The sequence below is a fragment of the Grus americana genome, chromosome 2, assembly GCF_028858705.1.
Source record: "Grus americana isolate bGruAme1 chromosome 2, bGruAme1.mat, whole genome shotgun sequence".
Classification (NCBI taxonomy): Eukaryota; Metazoa; Chordata; class Aves; order Gruiformes; family Gruidae; genus Grus; species Grus americana.
Genome location: NC_072853.1, coordinates 151,276,795 through 151,295,021, shown reverse-complemented (window position 1 = coordinate 151,295,021; position 18,227 = coordinate 151,276,795). Strand labels below are relative to the sequence as shown.

Below are 18,227 nucleotides of genomic sequence, written 5' to 3'. Positions count from 1 at the left end.
CGCCGGGCCCGCGGGCGCAGACGGCTGCTCCCCGTTCACCCGCGGCGGTCAAATAGCGTCTGAATTACATCCTTGTAAATATTGACTGTGGCCATCTTCTTCGTTTCTGCGCACAGTAACCGAAATGTTAAGCCCGGCGGAGTCGGGGCCGAGCTGGCTGCGCCGCAGGGCGCCGGGGGGTGCGGGGGAGCCGGGAGGAGGTAGGAGGGGGGCCGGGGCACATCCATGGGAGCGGGTCGGGGGCTCCCGCAGACCTCGCCGGCGGCTGAGCATCGGCTCTCCGCGGGAGCGCGGCGGCCGCGCCGAGGATGCCTTGAGGGAACGCGTTGTCTCCCGGCTTGGACTGCGGTCTAATTTATAAGCCTTGTTGGGGGGGGGACGACACGGACGGGACAAGAGGAGACGGGGAGCGGGGACGGGGGGACGATGTTTCCTGGTCCGGTTTCATTAAACGCCAGCGTTAATGAGCGGCGCAGGGCTGCGAGTGCCAGCACGGCGGCCGCCACGCCGGCTGTGCCCCGCGCCCCCGACGGGGGTCGCTCCCGCGGGCAGCGTGACCCCAGCCGCTGTCCTCAGCCGCCTTCCCCGGGGGACCCCCCCATGCACACCGGGGACTGCCCAGCCGTGCACTGCCGTCCCCTCGTCGGGCTCCTACCGCCCCTCCACGCACCGCCCCCCGACGCCGCACTACCCGGGCGGGGCCCGTGCCCGTGCTTGGGCTGCTGGGGTCCCCTCGCCGACGGTGCCCCCCCCGGGGATGGGGAGCGGCGGTCCCGACAGTGTGAGTGGCTGCGCGGCGGCTGTGCCTCCGGGCGCCGGCTCTGCGCATTTGGTGGTCGTTAAAAACAATTTGTTTCCCTCCCCGTTTGGGGAGGGGGAAGGGGAAAATCATTCCGGGGGAGGGGAAGGGAACGGGGGAAAAAAAAAAAGAGAGAGAGAGAGAGCAAGCGAGAGAGAAGCACCAAACCCAACAGAAATCCCGCGCTCCGAACTATTGCGACACGGAGCGAGGAGCGCGGCGGAGGCTGGCGGCGAGGTGCGAGTGGGAGCGGGCCGGGACGTGGGAGCGGGCCGGGTTTTAGGGGGCCGTGAGAGCGGGCCGGGCCGCGGGAGCGGACCGGGGTTGTGTTGGGGGGGCCGTGGGAGCGGGCTGGGCCGTGGGAGGGGCGGGCTGCCCCCACCCCCCCTTGGGTGGGCAGGCGGCGCCCGGTGCCTCCGCGCTGCCCCCCCCGCCGGTCGCGCCGGGCGGGTCTCGGCGGTTCGGCGCGGCTGCCCGGTGACCGCTGCCTCCTCCCTGCAGCGCAGAGCGAGCCCCCGCACCTCGGAGCCGGCGGCCAGCCCGACGGCGGCCCCCAGCCCCCCACCATGAACACCATCGTCTTCAGCAAGCTCAGCGGCCAGGTGCTTTTCGAGGAAGACGCCAAGGAGCGGGAGCGGAGCGGCCGGCCCTACGTGGGGGTGGTGGAGGGGCCGCACCACGCCGAGGTGCTGCTGCCCGACAGCCCGTCCATCAAGGAGAGCCTCAGCCTGCGCAACCGGCGGACGGGGTATGCCGTGCGCTCGTCTCCGCGCCGCGCACCGGCTCCGCGGGGCGGCCTTGCTTGCCGCTGCCGGCGCTCCCGGCCGCCGCGTAGCCGGTTTGGGGTTGCGAGATGGGTTTCTAGATGAGTCCTCCCCCACGTCCCCGGGTCCCATACTCTCTGGGACTCTCATTCCACAGCTACGGTGGGAAATTCCGGTAATAGGTGATGCAGAGGTGTCCGATTGGGCTGGAATGTCCCAGACAGAGCGCTCCTGTCCTGCGGTGTTTGACCTCCCCTTCTCTGCTTCCAAACAAAAACAAACGGGGGAAACCGGGGTTCGTCCGGTTGGGTCTGACGCTTCATGTAATTGAAGCCCCCAAAACAGAGGCGCAAGGCAGAACGCGTGAAACCTGCGGGACGGGGCGGCCGCGGGACCGACCGCCGCCGGCGGGGCCGGGGCAGCCGGTTCGCGGCCGGGGCTGAGGCGGGCGGGCACTGCGCAGCCCCTAGCACTTGTTCCGCCGTCCCGGCTGGTTTGCAGCAGGCTGAGCGAGCGGACGGGAAGGACCTGCGTTGTCGGTGCATTCCCTGGGATGGGATTTAAAACGAACTAGGTCGCTGCCAGTCAAGGGCTGGGCAGGGTGATGTTAGGAACGGTTTTGCTAAAAAGGCACTGAGACTGAGCTGTCTGCGGCTGATTTTTTTTGTGTGCTGGAACAGGTGAAATAGGAGGTGATGAGAGGACGTGTTAGCGCCGGCGGGTTGTCAGCCGTAGCTCGAAGGGTTGAACTGGCGAGCGCGGACCTGACATTTCGGGTCAGCTTTACAACCTATAGACTAAGGAGCACGGTCAGGAAGCACCGAGACCGAGAAATCCCGAGGAGCTGTTTTTACTGCCGAATTTCCACCTTAACGATTGCATCAGCTCGTACTTTTAACGGCGGTGCCGGTTGGTAGGACGCAGGTTATGTTTCACCGAAACGTTATTACCAGCCGATGGCGGCGGAGGTGGGTTGCCGGGCGAGCCCTGGACGAGGCGCGCCCGCGGCCACTCGGCACGGCTCGGCCCGGAAAGGCCCGACCCGGCTCAGCACGGCCCGGCCCGGCGCGGCACCGTGGCGCCCCCTGCCGCCGCCGCCCGGGACCGCCGCCGGCCAGAGCCTCCGCGCCGCCACGCGCAGCGCTGCCCGCCGGGCGCGCCGCCGGCCCCAGCCCGCCTCCGGATTTTCCTTCTGGTTCCCCGGGTTCGTTCACTCGCTTGTTATTCTTACAAACAAACACCTTTTCCTTTTTTTTTTTTTTTTTTTTTTTTACGGGAACTGAGTTTCATTCCCCCCGGCCTTTCCCCCCCCCGGCAGGCGCGGGGCTTCGGCGGGTGCTTCGCGTCGCTGCCGGCGGCGTTGGGGAGCGGCACGCCTGCTCCCCCGGGAGCGCTCCTCGCCGCCGGCTCCTCGCAGGGAAATGGCCCGGGAGGTGCTCGATGCCGCCAGTATCTCTGAATACAACTGGCAAATAAATTCGGGCGGAGGAGTCAGGCTCGGTTGGCCCCGGGGCGCAGCCCGCACCGCAGCCCTCTTCTCCCGGCTGCGCCGCGCTGGGGTGCACGGCCGGGTCCGTGCGAGGCGGGTCCTGGCCCCTCGGGAAAGCCCCTTTGTAAACAGACCGACCACACGCCTGGCAGATGCCGAGCACCGAAAGCATCGGGACACTCAAAGCCCGCACCGGCGGAGCCCTGACCCCGCTGAAATCCCCGCGGTGGAGCCGCCCGGGCCCGCAGCACCACCGCGGCCAGCGCCCGGGGTGGGCGAAGCTCGCCCCGAACCCTCCCCTCTCGGTCCGCTCCCCCAAACTCTCGACCGGGGAGTCTGGGGGAGCTGCAGGCATAGCCTTCTCCTGGGCAGCCGGCCTGGGGCGAGGGCTGCGGCCGTGGAAAGACCCCAGCACCCCGCGGGGACGGGGCTCGGCTCCCCCCGGGCAGGGCGCAAACCTCCGAGCAGGGACAGACCCGGGCAGGGTGGACCCCGGGGCTGGGGCAGCCCCCCCCCGAGCAGGCTGCCCCTTCGGGCAGGGCGTCCCGCGGGCGGGTGCGCATCCCTGCGCGCATCCCTGCGCGCCTTCCGCACCCGCAGCGGCGGCCGCGCAGGGAAGCTCGACACCGAGCCCGGGGCCGCGGGTGGGGAGGCGGGCAGGTGCCCGCTGCCCCGGCCGCGGCCCTCAGCGCCCCTTCTCCGCGGCAGGGCGCGGCAGAGCGGCGGGAAGGTGCGGCACAAGCGGCAGGCGCTCCAGGACATGGCGCGGCCGCTCAAGCAGTGGCTCTACAAGCACCGCGACAACCCCTACCCCACCAAGACCGAGAAGATCCTGCTGGCCCTCGGCTCCCAGATGACCTTGGTGCAGGTAAGGGAACCCCCTACCCCTACCTCTGGCGGCTGCGCGGGAGGGACGGGGACAGCCGAAGTCCCTCTGTGAACCGAGCAAGAGGCAGCACTGGGTATCAGGGGAAGGAGGCATCAGTGCAGCCAGCAAGGCCAGAGGTCCTGAGCTCGTCCTTCCCTCCGCACTCCCCAGGGCTCCCCCTCCAGCAGGACTGTATTCCCCCCCCCCCCCCCCAAACAGGATTTCCCACTGTCCCAGCCCGGGAAGTGCTAAAGGCAATCGACAGAAGGTGTGTGCTTTCCCTCGCAGGAAAAGATGCCCCCAGCCTTTAATCCTATTCATAAATACAGTGGAAATATTTTTGCTTTGTCTTTAAAAATCTTCAGGTAAAAAAAAAAAAAAATCAGTAATGGGCGATTTCAGCACAGAATAGGAATAATTGTTGAGGAAGTTGTAGGGAGCTACTCCTCCCTTTTGAAATGAGCTAGAATGGAAACAGTTATATTGTTCTGGTAATACTCATCACCTGTTGCACAGACATTAGTGTTACCGTACATACTGTGCGCAGTGGCTCAGCATGCACTGACTGTGCTTCACAGTCTTGCAGGAATTATCATTATAGTGTAATTAGGCCTGGGGAGCAATTGTTTTGCTCTCAGGTAAAACTCCTCTGAAATGACTGGCAGTTGTGTTGCTGTAAGAGGTATAAAGTTGGCTGCAAATGTTTATAAATCTTGCTTCTTTGTTCTCTCTGCCATCTGGCACACTATCGAAATCTGTGGTTAAATGCTGTCGGTTGCTGAGCGATGCTATCTCAGGTCTGGATGCTGCAGAGATTTATGCATTGTGAATAATGTAATTTCCTTACTGGGAGCTACTGCTAGGTGCATAAAATGAAACACATGTGTTTGCAGGATCGGGTCCTCAGCACTCTGCCTAACACATTATGTGTCACTTTGCAAAGGACATGAAGATATCAAAATAACATGAAGTATTAGAAAAAGAAGGTGGTAATTCAGCTTTATTATTTTGAGTACTCCTTCAAAGGAGCCAGTCCTGTGAACTTCAATCCTAGTAACAGCAAAATGGGAAAATTTTACACTTTAGTACCTCACTGTAAAACTATTGCACTAGAAAAAACACTATAGCTTTGACAAAAATAATATTAATGTCTCAGAAAATGCCAGTTATAGCTGGAAGATATAGTTAAAACAACTTCTTTTGCTTTTAAAAAATATACATGAAAGGTTTGCTCAGACTTTTAAAAATACGATTACATAAACACTATCCATTCAATGCCACAATTCAATAGGAGTAGTTTATTGGACTATGGCTTTTAGAATATTCCTGTATTTTTACATGAGATTTAAAACATACATCCAGAATACACGTTGGGAGACTTTCACATTAATGACCTCTGGAGGAGTTCTGTTCTTGTTCTTTTATAAATGCCACGGAATGAACAGACAAGGGAAAAAAATGATGGGTTTTTGTAGTATTTCTCTCGTGGCAGCTTTGATAAATCCTGATGAAGATATGCTGTGTTAGCCTCTGTAAAAGCGTCAACTGAGCCATGGCCACTACTCCACAGAGTTTTATTATCTACGTAAGGTGTAGAATAAAATTAAAAAGAGCCATGGACAGCTACATTTATCTCCGTGAGACCCCCATGACTCCAGTGGATTTACGCTGAAGCTGAATTTGACCCGTCTTATTTCTATGAACTGTAATATTTGAAAGAGCTCTGCAAACCAGCGCATCTATCTTCATTTACAGAAGCACACCATCAAAAAGAAGCCCCAGATGTTTCTTCCATCATTTGGGTGCAATGCTCTTTTAATCCAGGAATACGATAGCATCTGTATGCGAGGTAAATACGTAAGTCTGGCACCAGCAGTAATTCCTCAGCCTGGAAGAAAAAAACAACATACGCCCCACATCCACTTTTCAGATGCCCAGAAGAACAAGACTGTAATCCAGATCAAAATTCTTGTTCCCTGAGAGTGAGAGAGAAAGCGCCAGGCTGTGATCTCAGTCACACTGGGTACATCTGAAATAGCTTCCCCGAAGGCTGTGCTCTTTCAGCTGAGTGGTAACCAAGAGCAGGCTCGGGACTGGGCTTTGGTATCTGTTGGAAAGCTTTGCTTCTGTCCCAGGAGGGGCATTTTGCAGAAGCATCAGCCAGGGTCTCTTGTGATTTCTTTTCTAATCTAGTAACACGAGACATCGTTGGAGAGCCAGGAATCAGTGTCTGATGTGTTCTCAGGGTTACACGCCTTCACGTTCACCTGTGTCCTGTTTCCTACTCTTCTTCCACTTCTCAGTGCTGTTCTGTCGTGTTTGCCCTTGGGAATGTACACTTGCCCCCACAGCGTTCTGCTCCTGTGGAGGCTGTTGTCTGCTGACAGCTATTACTTCTTCCCAGCATCCCTCGTGTGCTGACGCCTTGTCGCTGGAAGCCACAGGGAAGACAAAAGATACTGTTGAAAACCCCTTTCAGTTTCCACCAAAATGCTGTTTAGGGAATGAATGGTTGGGGTTTTTTGTTTTTCACCTGACTGCTCACCTTGGAAAAGGTCTTCAGCAGCTGCCTGGAAGATGATGTTGGTCACAGTAATATTGATAATATAGCTGTAACTCTTCTCCACATGCTTTTCTTTCATCTAATCAACCTTATTCCAGTATGTACCATCTGTCCAAAGGAGCTTTTGCAGGACTATGGCTTATATAAAACTGATCCTTCTGTGAGACAAGGAGGTGAACATCCAGCCCTGTTTCCACTATTGTTATTAGGACAATATCTGCCTGTCAGATCTTCCACAATTTTATTTTAATTAGTTTTGCTATCACCCAGTTGGCTGATTGTAGATTAATTTATTCTACCTCACTATTACTTTGGCTTAAGCCCCTGTTCCTGGGTGCAGTGGGAGAGCAAGGGGGTTGTTCCAGCTGCGTGTCCGACAGTACTGCAGAAGAAAAGCCAAACTCTTTCAAGAAGGTAGGATTTTGCAGGAATCATAAATCATCTTGTTTCTTAATAAACAGTAGCAAAACCTGGGGCAAATTCTGGGCTGACTTATTCCTGAGCAGCCCAGCAAGGTTTCGGGAGTCCTCAAGGCAAATGTTATTGCAGCTTTCAGTCCAACAGTCCAAAGTTTTCTACTTCCCCAACTGCCAAAACAGAAAACCAAAAAAGCAATATAGTTTGAAAAGGCATTTTATGTTTTACTCCAATTAGATTCCAATTCAGAATCCAATAATTTGTCCTATTAATATGCTATTAATATGCTACATTTTCATTTGTATTATTACCACAGTGCTTGATTTATTTTATTTTAAATTTTGGTTTAGACATTCTTGTGAAATAAAAAAGAAAAATGACTGTATATTCCTTCCAGAAAGAAATATGAATGGTCGTATTGTTAAAGAGAGATTTTTTTGCAATACTAGGATTAATGGTATTGGTCATGTGCTGCTATGGATTTAGTAGTATTCAGATTCATAAAGGCATATCTGGATTACTGGAGGAGGAGAATCACTTGATTTTTGTTCCCTTCTTGAAACTTTGGCCACTCTTAAGCATTGAAGCAGAACAAATTACAATAAAATTGGAGAGTGTCTTCAGAAGCAAAGCCAGAGGGTCAATATTTCATGATGTCGATATAAGTACCTGATGCTCTTTGGGAATGACTGAGCTGCTGTAAAATATGATGAAAATCACATCTATTATCCTTCTCCTTGGATTTTGTCTTTTTACTTCTTGAAGAACTACATGATTGTTACTTTACAAGAATAGTGAGTTTCGTCATGCATTTTTTTTCAAGTTACTTCGTTCTTTGGGAGGTTTCTGAGATGAAGATTTTCCCACTGGCTTGTATGTAAATCATTGTTTTGAGATTTTTTTTGTTAGTTCTGGAGGTCACAGTAGTGTAATTTGGGGCCATCATAAAGGATTGCTGACTTTCGGCCGCTTAGGTTGTTTCTTTCTGTAATAGCTTAAGTAAGTGTGGTGCAACCAGGCACTTGTAGTGAGTGGGACCTACAGCAGTAGGCATGCAACTTTTTAAAGACCACATGGGTATACAAGGTAACTTTTGAGACTGGTTGAAATTAGGGACAAAACTGTCCTTGGCTTTAAAGGAGCTGTGAACAGGCTGTGATAACCCAGGGGGTGGCTGGAGTTCAGGGTGAGCGTGCTGTCTGGTACAGCCTGGGACCACGCAGCCTCTTCCAGTCCACACACCTGGAGGTTGTCCAAGACTAAAGAGTGGGAGAGACGTTGAATCTCTTGATGTCTCAGAGATCAGGATTTTCCAGCAACATACAGCAGTGCCCAAAAGCAGGAAAGCACCTGGAGATACCACACCATAGATCTAGCCTAAAAATCTCTTAAGTGGATTTGCCTAACTTTCCTTCAGCTTTAATGGGCCTTGTAATTGCATTTGGGATAAGAGTTTCTGGAGTGAGTTTGCTGCTTTGTGCTTTAGCAGAAAGCTTCTCTTGTAAATGCTGACTTCAGGTTCTTTCGTAATGATCAAATACTACTATTTCCTCCTCTCATAGCAGAAGTCTTAAAATATGACTCATCTTTTCATATTGATATGCAGAAAGCAAAGCGTTGGCATGGAAAGAATGAGCCCCAAATAAACCAAGAGTACCATGCAAAAATCACTCCTGCTAAATTTAATTGCTTTTATGTATGAGTCACACTAATACTACCCTATCTTTCTTTTCTGTGCATGGCACTTCACTGATGAAATATTTCAATATGTAATGAAATGGAGCATAATGAAATCTTTCTCGTGAGAGGTTGGAAAGCTGTCAGTTTTGTAAGGTGCTGCGGTAACTGCTGTAATAGTCGGTGGGACCCTGGATTGATCCATCTCCATCGTTACATACTTGTTTTCAGAGTTATACTCAATCATGCAGCAGCCAGGTGACTGCTGCTTCAGCTGAGCAGTCTGGAGTGAGTTTGTTAACGGCATTAGAAAGTGGATGGATTCCAGCCCACCCTTTCTGGTTTACTATAATGATTGCTGTGTCAATATGATGAATATAAACAAGTAGCCTTGGAAGAGAATGAAAATTACTTACTCTTCTTTGCCAGCTACAGTTTTGGTCTTCTAACCTGTCATAGTCAAGTACGTGGTTTGTAAAGTTATGTGTTTGGCATCATTTTCAGTGGAACCCTGTTTCATGTAAACGTGATTTTAAGTAAAATCAAAGTGACAGGCTTAAGGCCGCCACTGATAAGTTCTGGGTGGGACTCTGAACCGACGTTTTGTTTTTCCTTTAAGCAGATAGTGTTTACTTTTCTCATAATCACCCTAGAAGAGATTATCGGTCCAGAATAATTAGCCAAATACTTCTGTGTGATTTATACAACCTTAGCTACAATAGACAGATGACAAAACTAGGGCCAAAATCCAACAGTGGGGTCTACAGTTTGGCTCTCTAGTAGGTGGGGCAGCATGTATTGATAAAACATATGTTAACTTGCTTTGCAGGTTCACATAAATTAAATGGTATGATTGTTCCCAGGTCAGAATATGACTGCAGTAGTCTCCGGCTTCCTCTGTGTGCACTTTCACAACCCAAAGATGTGAGCGGGGCTATAGACTCCCGACATTCTTTACATTCTCCTTTGCAAGTAATGTTACTCTGCCTCCTTCTTGCAGAGGTCATGTCAAAATACACTTATTCCTGCAAGGAGTAAATAGCATTTTTAAGACCTGATTTATCATTAAACAAATATTGTTAAAGTGTAGGTAGCTTGCCTCTGCTCTTGCTTGTAGTAAGGTTATGGTAAGGTCACTCTGTCAGTATCAGTATTTCCTATTTTACGTGTACTAAAGTTACAGTAGAATCAAGGCCAGCATTTTCTTGGGTATGCTTTCATGCAAAGTCACTGCAAGTACACGCAACTCATTCGGTGGTTTGATTAGCACTGCTGGCACGGAAGACTATACCGTGTCCTTTTGCTCCTTTGGTGCCTACACCACTGTGAAATCCTTGTGTTTGAGCTTGACTTTGTAGTGACCCTGTATGCTAGGAGGATACTAAAGCGTATCCGTTTTGCAGTGTCAAACTTTAGAAAATGCTCTGCAGCTGAGAAGGAAGGCAAGCCAGTCTCTTGTTTAGTAGTCACCTTGTGAGAAATCTGCATCTTCACTGGTTTTTAGGGTTTCCACACCAGAAAGAGTTCATAAAAGCTGCAGCTCTGTAGAGCAAATGATTGATTTCTGCAGTGACTCAAAGCACGTTATATTCTGTGTAAGACTTTCCTGATACCCACTACCTGTCAGAGTACTGATAAAGCACGAGGAAGAATTTGGGCTTTTATACAACCAAATTCAGAATGTTTTTTTCTGTTCAACAGCCTTATTGTAGCCTACATAAATGTCAAAGGCAAATTACTGAGCATTAGCTATTAGTTGTAATTTAGGATGTTAGTAATATATTGAAGGTTCATTTTGAAAGTTCAGGGCATTATCTTTAAAAAAAAGAAAGATGATTATAAAATGAGTATTTGGGGACATCTTAATTAAAACCTTGTTAATAATGAGGGTTTGCTAACACTTGGGAAGGGTGGGAAGCCTGATCCTGCCTGCTTGTCTCGGGTTCCTGCTCTGCTCAGTGCCAGTTTCATGGACTCCTGTTCATGTTTCCCTTGTTTGCCATTTTCTTAGGGCATACATAAAACTCACAAAAACTCTATGGGTTAGATTTGTTTAGTTGCATCATTTTCAAGGGAAACTAATACATTCATTTGTGTGCAGGTATCAAACTGGTTTGCCAATGCAAGACGTCGCCTGAAGAATACTGTCAGGCAACCAGATCTTAGCTGGGCTTTACGAATAAAACTGTACAACAAATATGTTCAAGGAAATGCTGAACGACTCAGCGTGAGCAGCGATGACTCATGCTCTGAAGGTTTGTTGACGCTCTTTTTATCAATTGTAAACCAATTACAATATATTTAGGAAGTATCAGATACCCTCAGGTAGCTCTGATTTCTCACAAAACGCCCTCGGTGGATCCGCCTTTACTTTTTGAGAATTAGGTGCCATTTTTGGCTCCCGACTACTATGCAGCCTTGCAAAGTGGGATTGTGTAGGTTAATCGGGGTGACAGTCTGGTTGCATGTTATTTGCCTGTTTCGTGTAGCATTGTTACTAGAAAGGTGATTGTTAGTTCATTAGATTCTACAGGCCTGTTCCTTTAATCTGCATTAAAGGAAAAAATGGCTTACATCTGCTGGTTTAAGGAAGTGAGAAATCTCTTGACTGTTACTTTCCTCGATGGAGGGGCTATAGCAATATCACTTCGTTAACAAGAGAATCTGATTAACAAGAGAATCCGATGAACTTCAGGGGGGCTTATTATATGGTAAACTGAATATTAATGTTATCTATTTAATGTGTTTTACCAGCAAACATTTTCCTTAAAGAGTGCACTGAAATTCTCTTTCTTATCCAAATTAACAAATGTAGGAATTTTTTAAATAGCATCCTATATTTTTTTAATAGAACATTTGTATTAAATGGGTCTGTGGGTGCTTTTTTTAGTCAGTTGTGACATGGAGATACATTGACAGGAACAAATGCTACAGAACATTGTCAGAAATGAGTATGTGAATTTTTAGAAGAATATGTTTCAGTTTGTACTCAGTTTCAATTCTCTTTGTTCTGATTTCAGTTTGTACTCACTTTTCTTTGGTTTGCACTTCCCTTTAAAAGATTGCTTGCAGGACAATTGAAAGAGTACAGTTTAAGCAAATGCACTTCAATACGTCATAGTACTCAGGAGAAGCAAATTTTGAGTTATGATAGTAAGAATTCAGCTTCTTCACCCAGATTTTGAAATGTTTATCATTGATTTAGGGCACTTCTCAGGTTTTTTCCTACCTGTCTTGTGTTGCTCATGAATAAATTAGACACAGACACTGTTTTCTACAGTTAGTTAATTTGGAATAGCTGAAACATCTGAGAACCCTGGGAACTACTGTGAGCAATGTGTCAACAGAAGGAAATTAAAATCATTGTCTAATGCCAAAGTCTAAAAATATTTGTCTAGGTTTAGTTATATTTATAGCAATTTAGAACATGTAGAGAAAGCGTCTTGTTAAATATTGGGTATTTGATGCAATACTGTATCTTTCTTCCTTTGTTTCAGATGGAGAAAATCCTCCAAGAAACCATATGAATGAAGGGGGATATAACAAACCAGTTCATCACACTGTGATTAAAACTGAAAGTTCAGTAATAAAAACAGGAGTGAGACCAGAAACAAGTGCCAATGAGGATTATGTGTCACCCCCCAAATACAAAAGCAGCTTACTGAATCGTTACCTAAATGACTCATTGAGACATGTCATGGCTACTAATGCAGCTATGATGGAAAAAACAAGGCAAAGGAATCACTCTGGTTCATTTAGTTCCAATGAATTTGAGGAGGAATTGGTGTCTCCGTCATCGTCAGAGACAGAAGGCAATTTTGTCTACCGGACAGGTAAGGGATTCTTTCTGCATCATTTCTAATACAGCCAGCTCTTGGTGGATGGTGTCACCTGGAGTGAGCGTCACCTGATGGTGCCTTTTATGAGAGCAGATCACCCCTGTCCATCCTCTCATATGAGATTGGATAACTCCAGTCCACCCTTTCATTCGCTGGAGAAGGTCTGCCTGCAGTATTGAAGTTAAATGCTGTTATTGCTGCTAATGAAGCTGGTTTGCTTTTTGAATGGAGTTATGTGGCTTTTTTTTGAAATGACACTTACGGGCTGTTTTTGTCAGGACAAGGATAAGCCTAAAGAAGGAGAAAGCTCTTGAGCATTCTGTTACAATAGGGGAGGACTAGAGGAGGACTAAAGTACTCCATGGCCCCAGCTGGGAGGAAGAGGAGGGCTTTGAAATGTCAAGGTGGCTGTTTGTGGCACTTACATGAGCCATATGCCCCTCAATGGAGTGCACGTGAACACCTTCCCCTGTTGTACAGCATCTTCTGTGTCCTCAGAGCACCTTCTCCAGCGCGTGGCCCTTTGGTGCTCGTGCATCTCTTAGGAATACATCGGTTAGTTTAGACCAATTTCTGCGTCACTCTCCAGACACAGTGCACTGAACTAAGCCACCACAGACTTAGCCATTAAATATTTTGGCTTAATGTTTTTGAAGGGTTACACATAATTTATTATTTTAATCTTATCAATAAAAGCATCAAAGCGTGATTTATCTCATCCACTGTGTTACCGATCAGAGGAAGGCACGTGGGACTGCCTGGTTCATGCCAGTAAACTGCTATAAATCAGGGCGAGATCAGGTCCCTGTGGGGCAGGGAGTGCTGAAAGGCTCCTCTCGTGAAGATTATTTTGTATTTCTTTGGGGATGTAAGGCAAAGGCTGTCCCCTTACCTTTGAAAAAAATTAAGTTTTGCATCCCAAGCTCTGGAGGTCTCCACCAGCATCTCAGGGTTTCCACCCATCGCAGCAGCCCTCCACGTTGTCCTGGGGCCTTTCTCGGGGGTTATTCTGCCAGGGACCACCCCGTGGGCAGCGTCGCTTTGGGGATGGATGAATATTGATGAAAAGTATTGGAGGGCTTTGCACTGAAGTTAATATAGATTTAGATGTTCTACTTGGTTCCCCTTGGCTTCCCTGGCAGGCAGGTTCGGGTGCCCCTCGCCTTTGCAACCTTTCAAGTTTGCAGCCTTTGCTCTCTCTTTCCTGGCACTTTTCATGTGATTTTTTGTCCCTGTGGTGGGGCCAGAAGGATTGCAGGAGGCTGAATGCTCTGGGGGGGGGTAGGAGGACATTGGTACGTGCAGGTTGTCAGGGGGTGACCAAGAGGGAAGCAGGGGCCCCGTAGAGAAATGGGATCTCGTGGGGAGCAAGAATAGTGCATGCATGATGAGTAAGTTTCAAAATTAACTCTCTGTGTTCATTTAGCTTTTTTTTCTCAACATACCAAATGCATTTGGTCCGCATTATGGGCATATTGTCTGCCAAGTTTTATCTTTAAGTGAAAAGTTACTCAAGAACAGATGCAGCAGCTCAGATATGCAAACTTCTGTTTTTCTCTACTTTTATGCCATAACTTAAAAATGGACACAATGACTTTTTTAAAAATTGTAATAAATGTGCTACTGGATTAAGTTCTTCTTGCCAAGTTTCAAGCTGCACTGAAAAATAGGGTCTGTAATGAGAAGGCTGAGACAGGCACACTGTAACTGTGTGAGTTCACAAGCTGGGCTGGAATGACTAAAAACCGGTATATTTGTCCTTAAACTTCATAACTGACATTCTTGGAACTCTTCTTGAGATCATATTTAAGTCAGTTCTTAAATACATTTGTTAACGTTTTGAAGTGCTGTGGCTTTTGGTGAGAACACACCAGCAGCTCTCAGGATACAGTTTTATTCTTTTTATACTTCCAAAGCAGACAAGCAGTAGCCTGCTAATAGAAAGAAAAAGATCACTTGCACACACTATATTATTTGATATATCCTTCCTATATATGTGTGCACATGCAGGAAATAATAGGTACAAACAGGCTTTTTTCAGCTACAAGATTACAGTCCCACTAATGATTTTCTGATAATGTTATAACATGCAGGAATTGAGCCCTTTATGAAGAAAGCAGATATTTTCAAGTTATCATCCATTCATGAAATCTATTTACAAACAGATGAAATTATCCAAATGATTGTTATTTAGGAAGAGGTAAATAAGAATGTTTTAATTTTTTATGCCTTTTCTCTGTAATTTGAATACCTGGGATAGCAGTTCTCAGTGCATTTGTGTAGCAGTCCTGTACCTGTGTTCTCAAATATAGCTGCAATCCATTTTGGTGAAGCAAAATAACAGGGTTTGGCTGACTGTACCACTCATACCTTCCTGAAAGCAACAAGTGTATTTTTAAGTGAGATACCACCACTTATAAGGAGCTCCCCGCTGCAATTTTTAAAGTGCAACAGCTAATTTTTCACACAAAGGGGGCGAAGCAGAATTGTGAAGTCCCTACTAGATGTTTTAGTTTCTGAAGACATTTCGAGTAGTATTCCAAAAAGCACAGAGTGAAAACTGATTGACATTTTATTTTTGAGAAACGTTTGGCAAGGTTGCTGTGCTCCTAAGAGCAGGCAGTCATTGGTGGTGAAGCAAATTCTTCATTGCGCTTCCCTGGAAAAGCAACTTTTTGTAGCAGATCGCGAGTGGAAAGCTTACTCACGGTGTCTGGTTCATGTTACGGGCCGGACCCTGATTTCAGGTACATCAGTGTGTCCAGCGTGACTTCACTCGCCCTGTGCCCGGGGTCAGCGTGGCCATGTACGTCTGAACAACCCAATTAACTGGGTACCAGCACAGTGTCCAATGACAAAACCAAGAAATTGCAGTTTAAAGTTTATAAGGAAAACGGGTTGTACAGTTTCCCATTTCAGTCATTAACATGCTTATAAACACGGGACCATGTGGTGCTCTAGCTTCATGCAACTGGGAAATCCCGTGTAAAGATCAAGGACAGGCTGTATAACCGACCGTCAGGAGAGCGGCCTCGCTTTGTACCTCTGCGGAGTTATTGCGAGCTCCTGGGAAGCGGCTTTAGTGCTGGGGTGGGAGCAGCAAACCCCGAGCCGGGTCCCTCGCAGGTACGGTGCCCGCGCGGCTCTGTCCCGCTCCGGCTGTGCAGCTCGGGGAGCCGGGGAGCTGCCGTGGCAGGCGGTGCGGGCAGCCGGCGCGGGGAGGCAGCCAGGAAAAAGTGGAACCGCACTGGGATACGTCACATATGTAAGCGTTTCTGTTGTAAGCTGATATGCTTATGTATATAACACGACATACGCGAATGTGTATGTATTAAAGCAGAAAATTTCAGTTCGGATTAATCCTAGTGCAGGTATAATATATAAATATATATAATTGGTCAAATATGTGTCTTAAGCTGACCACTGAAAGGCTTGGTTCAGTGTTTTTGTTTAGTTAAAAACCCATGTTGGAGAACGAGTTTTCATTAACTCCTTGGCATGCTGTCATTCACAGCAGGTTCGCTGTGTGACAGGAATAACTCAAAGCAGACTTTGCCTATCTGTACTGGTTGTACAAACGCACGCAGAAACAAGAGTCCGACTCCAACAAGCGCTCAGAAATCTGTAAGGAAAAGATCTAATAATGTTTATAGTGAGGCTGGACGTAAATCTAAAGCGGCAATGTCAGTCTTTGCTTTACGGATTACCAAAATGCTGATTTCTTCTGTAATCACGCTGCACTGCTCTGTGAGTACCCTATTGCCAGTCACCTGCGGGAACAAAATGTTCTGCATCGTTAGAGCACAAGGAAATGAAAAATCCCGACTTTCTGGGATATCGCTGTCTGGTGAGCTGCGTTTGGTGAACGAAAGCAAAAATTAAAATGAGAGAAAGAGAGATGAAATGGCAGAACAGGGAGTTTTCTAACTTTTTTCTGCAGGCAGATTTTCATTGATTTCACTTTATATGTTACTTAGCACAGCAGAAAAGCCAGAACAAATAAAAATAGTCAGGAAACTAAAGACTTGCAGACCTGGAAAGGAGGGTGGCTTTTCAAAAAACTCATGAATGACTGGTTGATTTTTGGAGACGTTTGATCTCTATTTTTAGACATTTATACTCAGGAGTGTGTTCGGTTTCTGATGTTTTCATTACCTCTGCCTTTTTCTTTCCTCTCGCCTTCCTTTCTTTCTTTCATTTGAATGCTGCAAAGTTTGTGATTTATAAAGCATGATCCTGTGTTGTTTATTGCGGCACACCGAGCGCCTCTGGTGAGACCCTCAGCACGCTGCCGGATCAGGCCCACATTCATACAGAGCACTTAAGTGTAAGGGTATAGCCATGCACATAAGTGCTATAGAGAGACACATGCAAACTGCAGAACTGCGCTGTGATTTTGTGTGGTCCTTGCCAACTTTTCCTCGCAATTTAACATTTTAAGAAATTAACATGTAATTTAAAAATGAGCTATAAAATTTAAAAGCATAATATGAACACAATGGAACCTGTTTTCAGAAACAACTCGAGGGACCCGCAAAAAGCCGCTAGTACCGGTGACTTTTGCAAGTTTGATCTAAACGGTGCTGGAGACCTTGGGGATACTTTAAAATAAATGGTAACCTGGGAGAGCTGAAGGAGGTCCTTGTTGCAGATCCTAATGTCATCCAGAAGTGAAATGGAAAAGGGGAATGTCAAGTACAGTATTAAATGTACACAGCAGCATAACTGCAATTTGAAGGTTACACAGTTAAGATCATATTTCTGCAGGAATTTTATTATTACATGACCCGATTCATCAACACTGAAATAGCATGGAATTGAGAATCGAGGAGAGGATTGCGTTTAATTTGCTGTGCTGTTGTTTTTTCTAAAGAAAGATTAAAAGGAAACGGCTTTACTACAGGGACAGTGTCAGGTTTAATATACCAGATGTGATAGCCCAAACTTGAGAATTTTAAAGATCCTGCCTGCTCCCCGCTAGTTAAGTTGGCTGTTCACTTTTTGCATTTCTTTCAGTTTGAACAGGGAAAATCAAATAAGCTGTTTTTTCTTTCTAATTCCCTTTAGTTTCTCGGTTTCTCAGTATTTGAGTTGCAAGTGGAATGGGTCAGGATTATTTCCATATGACCCTGGAAAACGGCGCTTCATCAAAACTGAATCTTTTTTGTGGAAAGGTAGCAGTTTCAACCAGAAGGTCTCTCAGGTGTGGGGGGAAACGGGGAAAGAGAGCGCTGGGCGGGATGGGAGCCTCAATGGCGCTGGGGGCAGAGCACCCTCCCAAGAGCGCCCAGGGGCTTCCTGCAGGCAGGCGAGAGCTTCGCCTGGAGCCGGCCGTGCTGGGAGGGGAAGCGGCGCTCCCGGCAGTGTCCCCTTTTCTGAGCCGTTTCTCTCCACTCTCTGCTTTTAATGGTCAGTCTTGTGGGAAAAGAGAGTACTTGTTTTCTCACAGGTGCTGGGCGCAAGCACTGTGCATCCTCGTTTTATCTGTTTGTTTGCAAATGCAAATAGCTATGAATGTTTTGAGCTTTTTTTTGTTTGGTTTGGGTTTTGTTTAAACCCAAAATATTAAAGAATCTGGAGACTGAACTACGTGCGGGTCAGATGTGCTTCTAATAGCAGCATGTTCATGGATATAAGTCGGGTATAATTGCTGTGGAGACCCCACAGAGCAGAGGAGGTGCGTGTGCACCTCTGCTGGTTTTGCTTCTGTTGATGTCATGGCAAATTTTCCACGTACTTCAGTAAAAACTAGCTCGAGCCAGTTGTTTGGCCGCCGAGGATATTCTTCAAGTCAGCTTGCTTCAGGGCAGC

At 47.6% G+C, this 18,227-nt stretch overlaps 1 protein-coding gene across 1 annotated transcript in view; it reads left to right on the top strand.

The window, feature by feature from the left end:
- The first annotated feature begins 426 nt into the window (after positions 1-426).
- The window catches only part of MKX (mohawk homeobox), a 48,518-nt gene continuing 30,717 nt past the window's right edge, over positions 427-18,227 (top strand). The window contains 7 exon segments of the mRNA XM_054816405.1: positions 427-635; positions 637-752; positions 755-781; positions 1,301-1,547; positions 3,761-3,920; positions 10,679-10,832; positions 12,075-12,410. Coding sequence (XP_054672380.1) covers positions 427-635; positions 637-752; positions 755-781; positions 1,301-1,547; positions 3,761-3,920; positions 10,679-10,832; positions 12,075-12,410 — 1,249 coding nt within the window.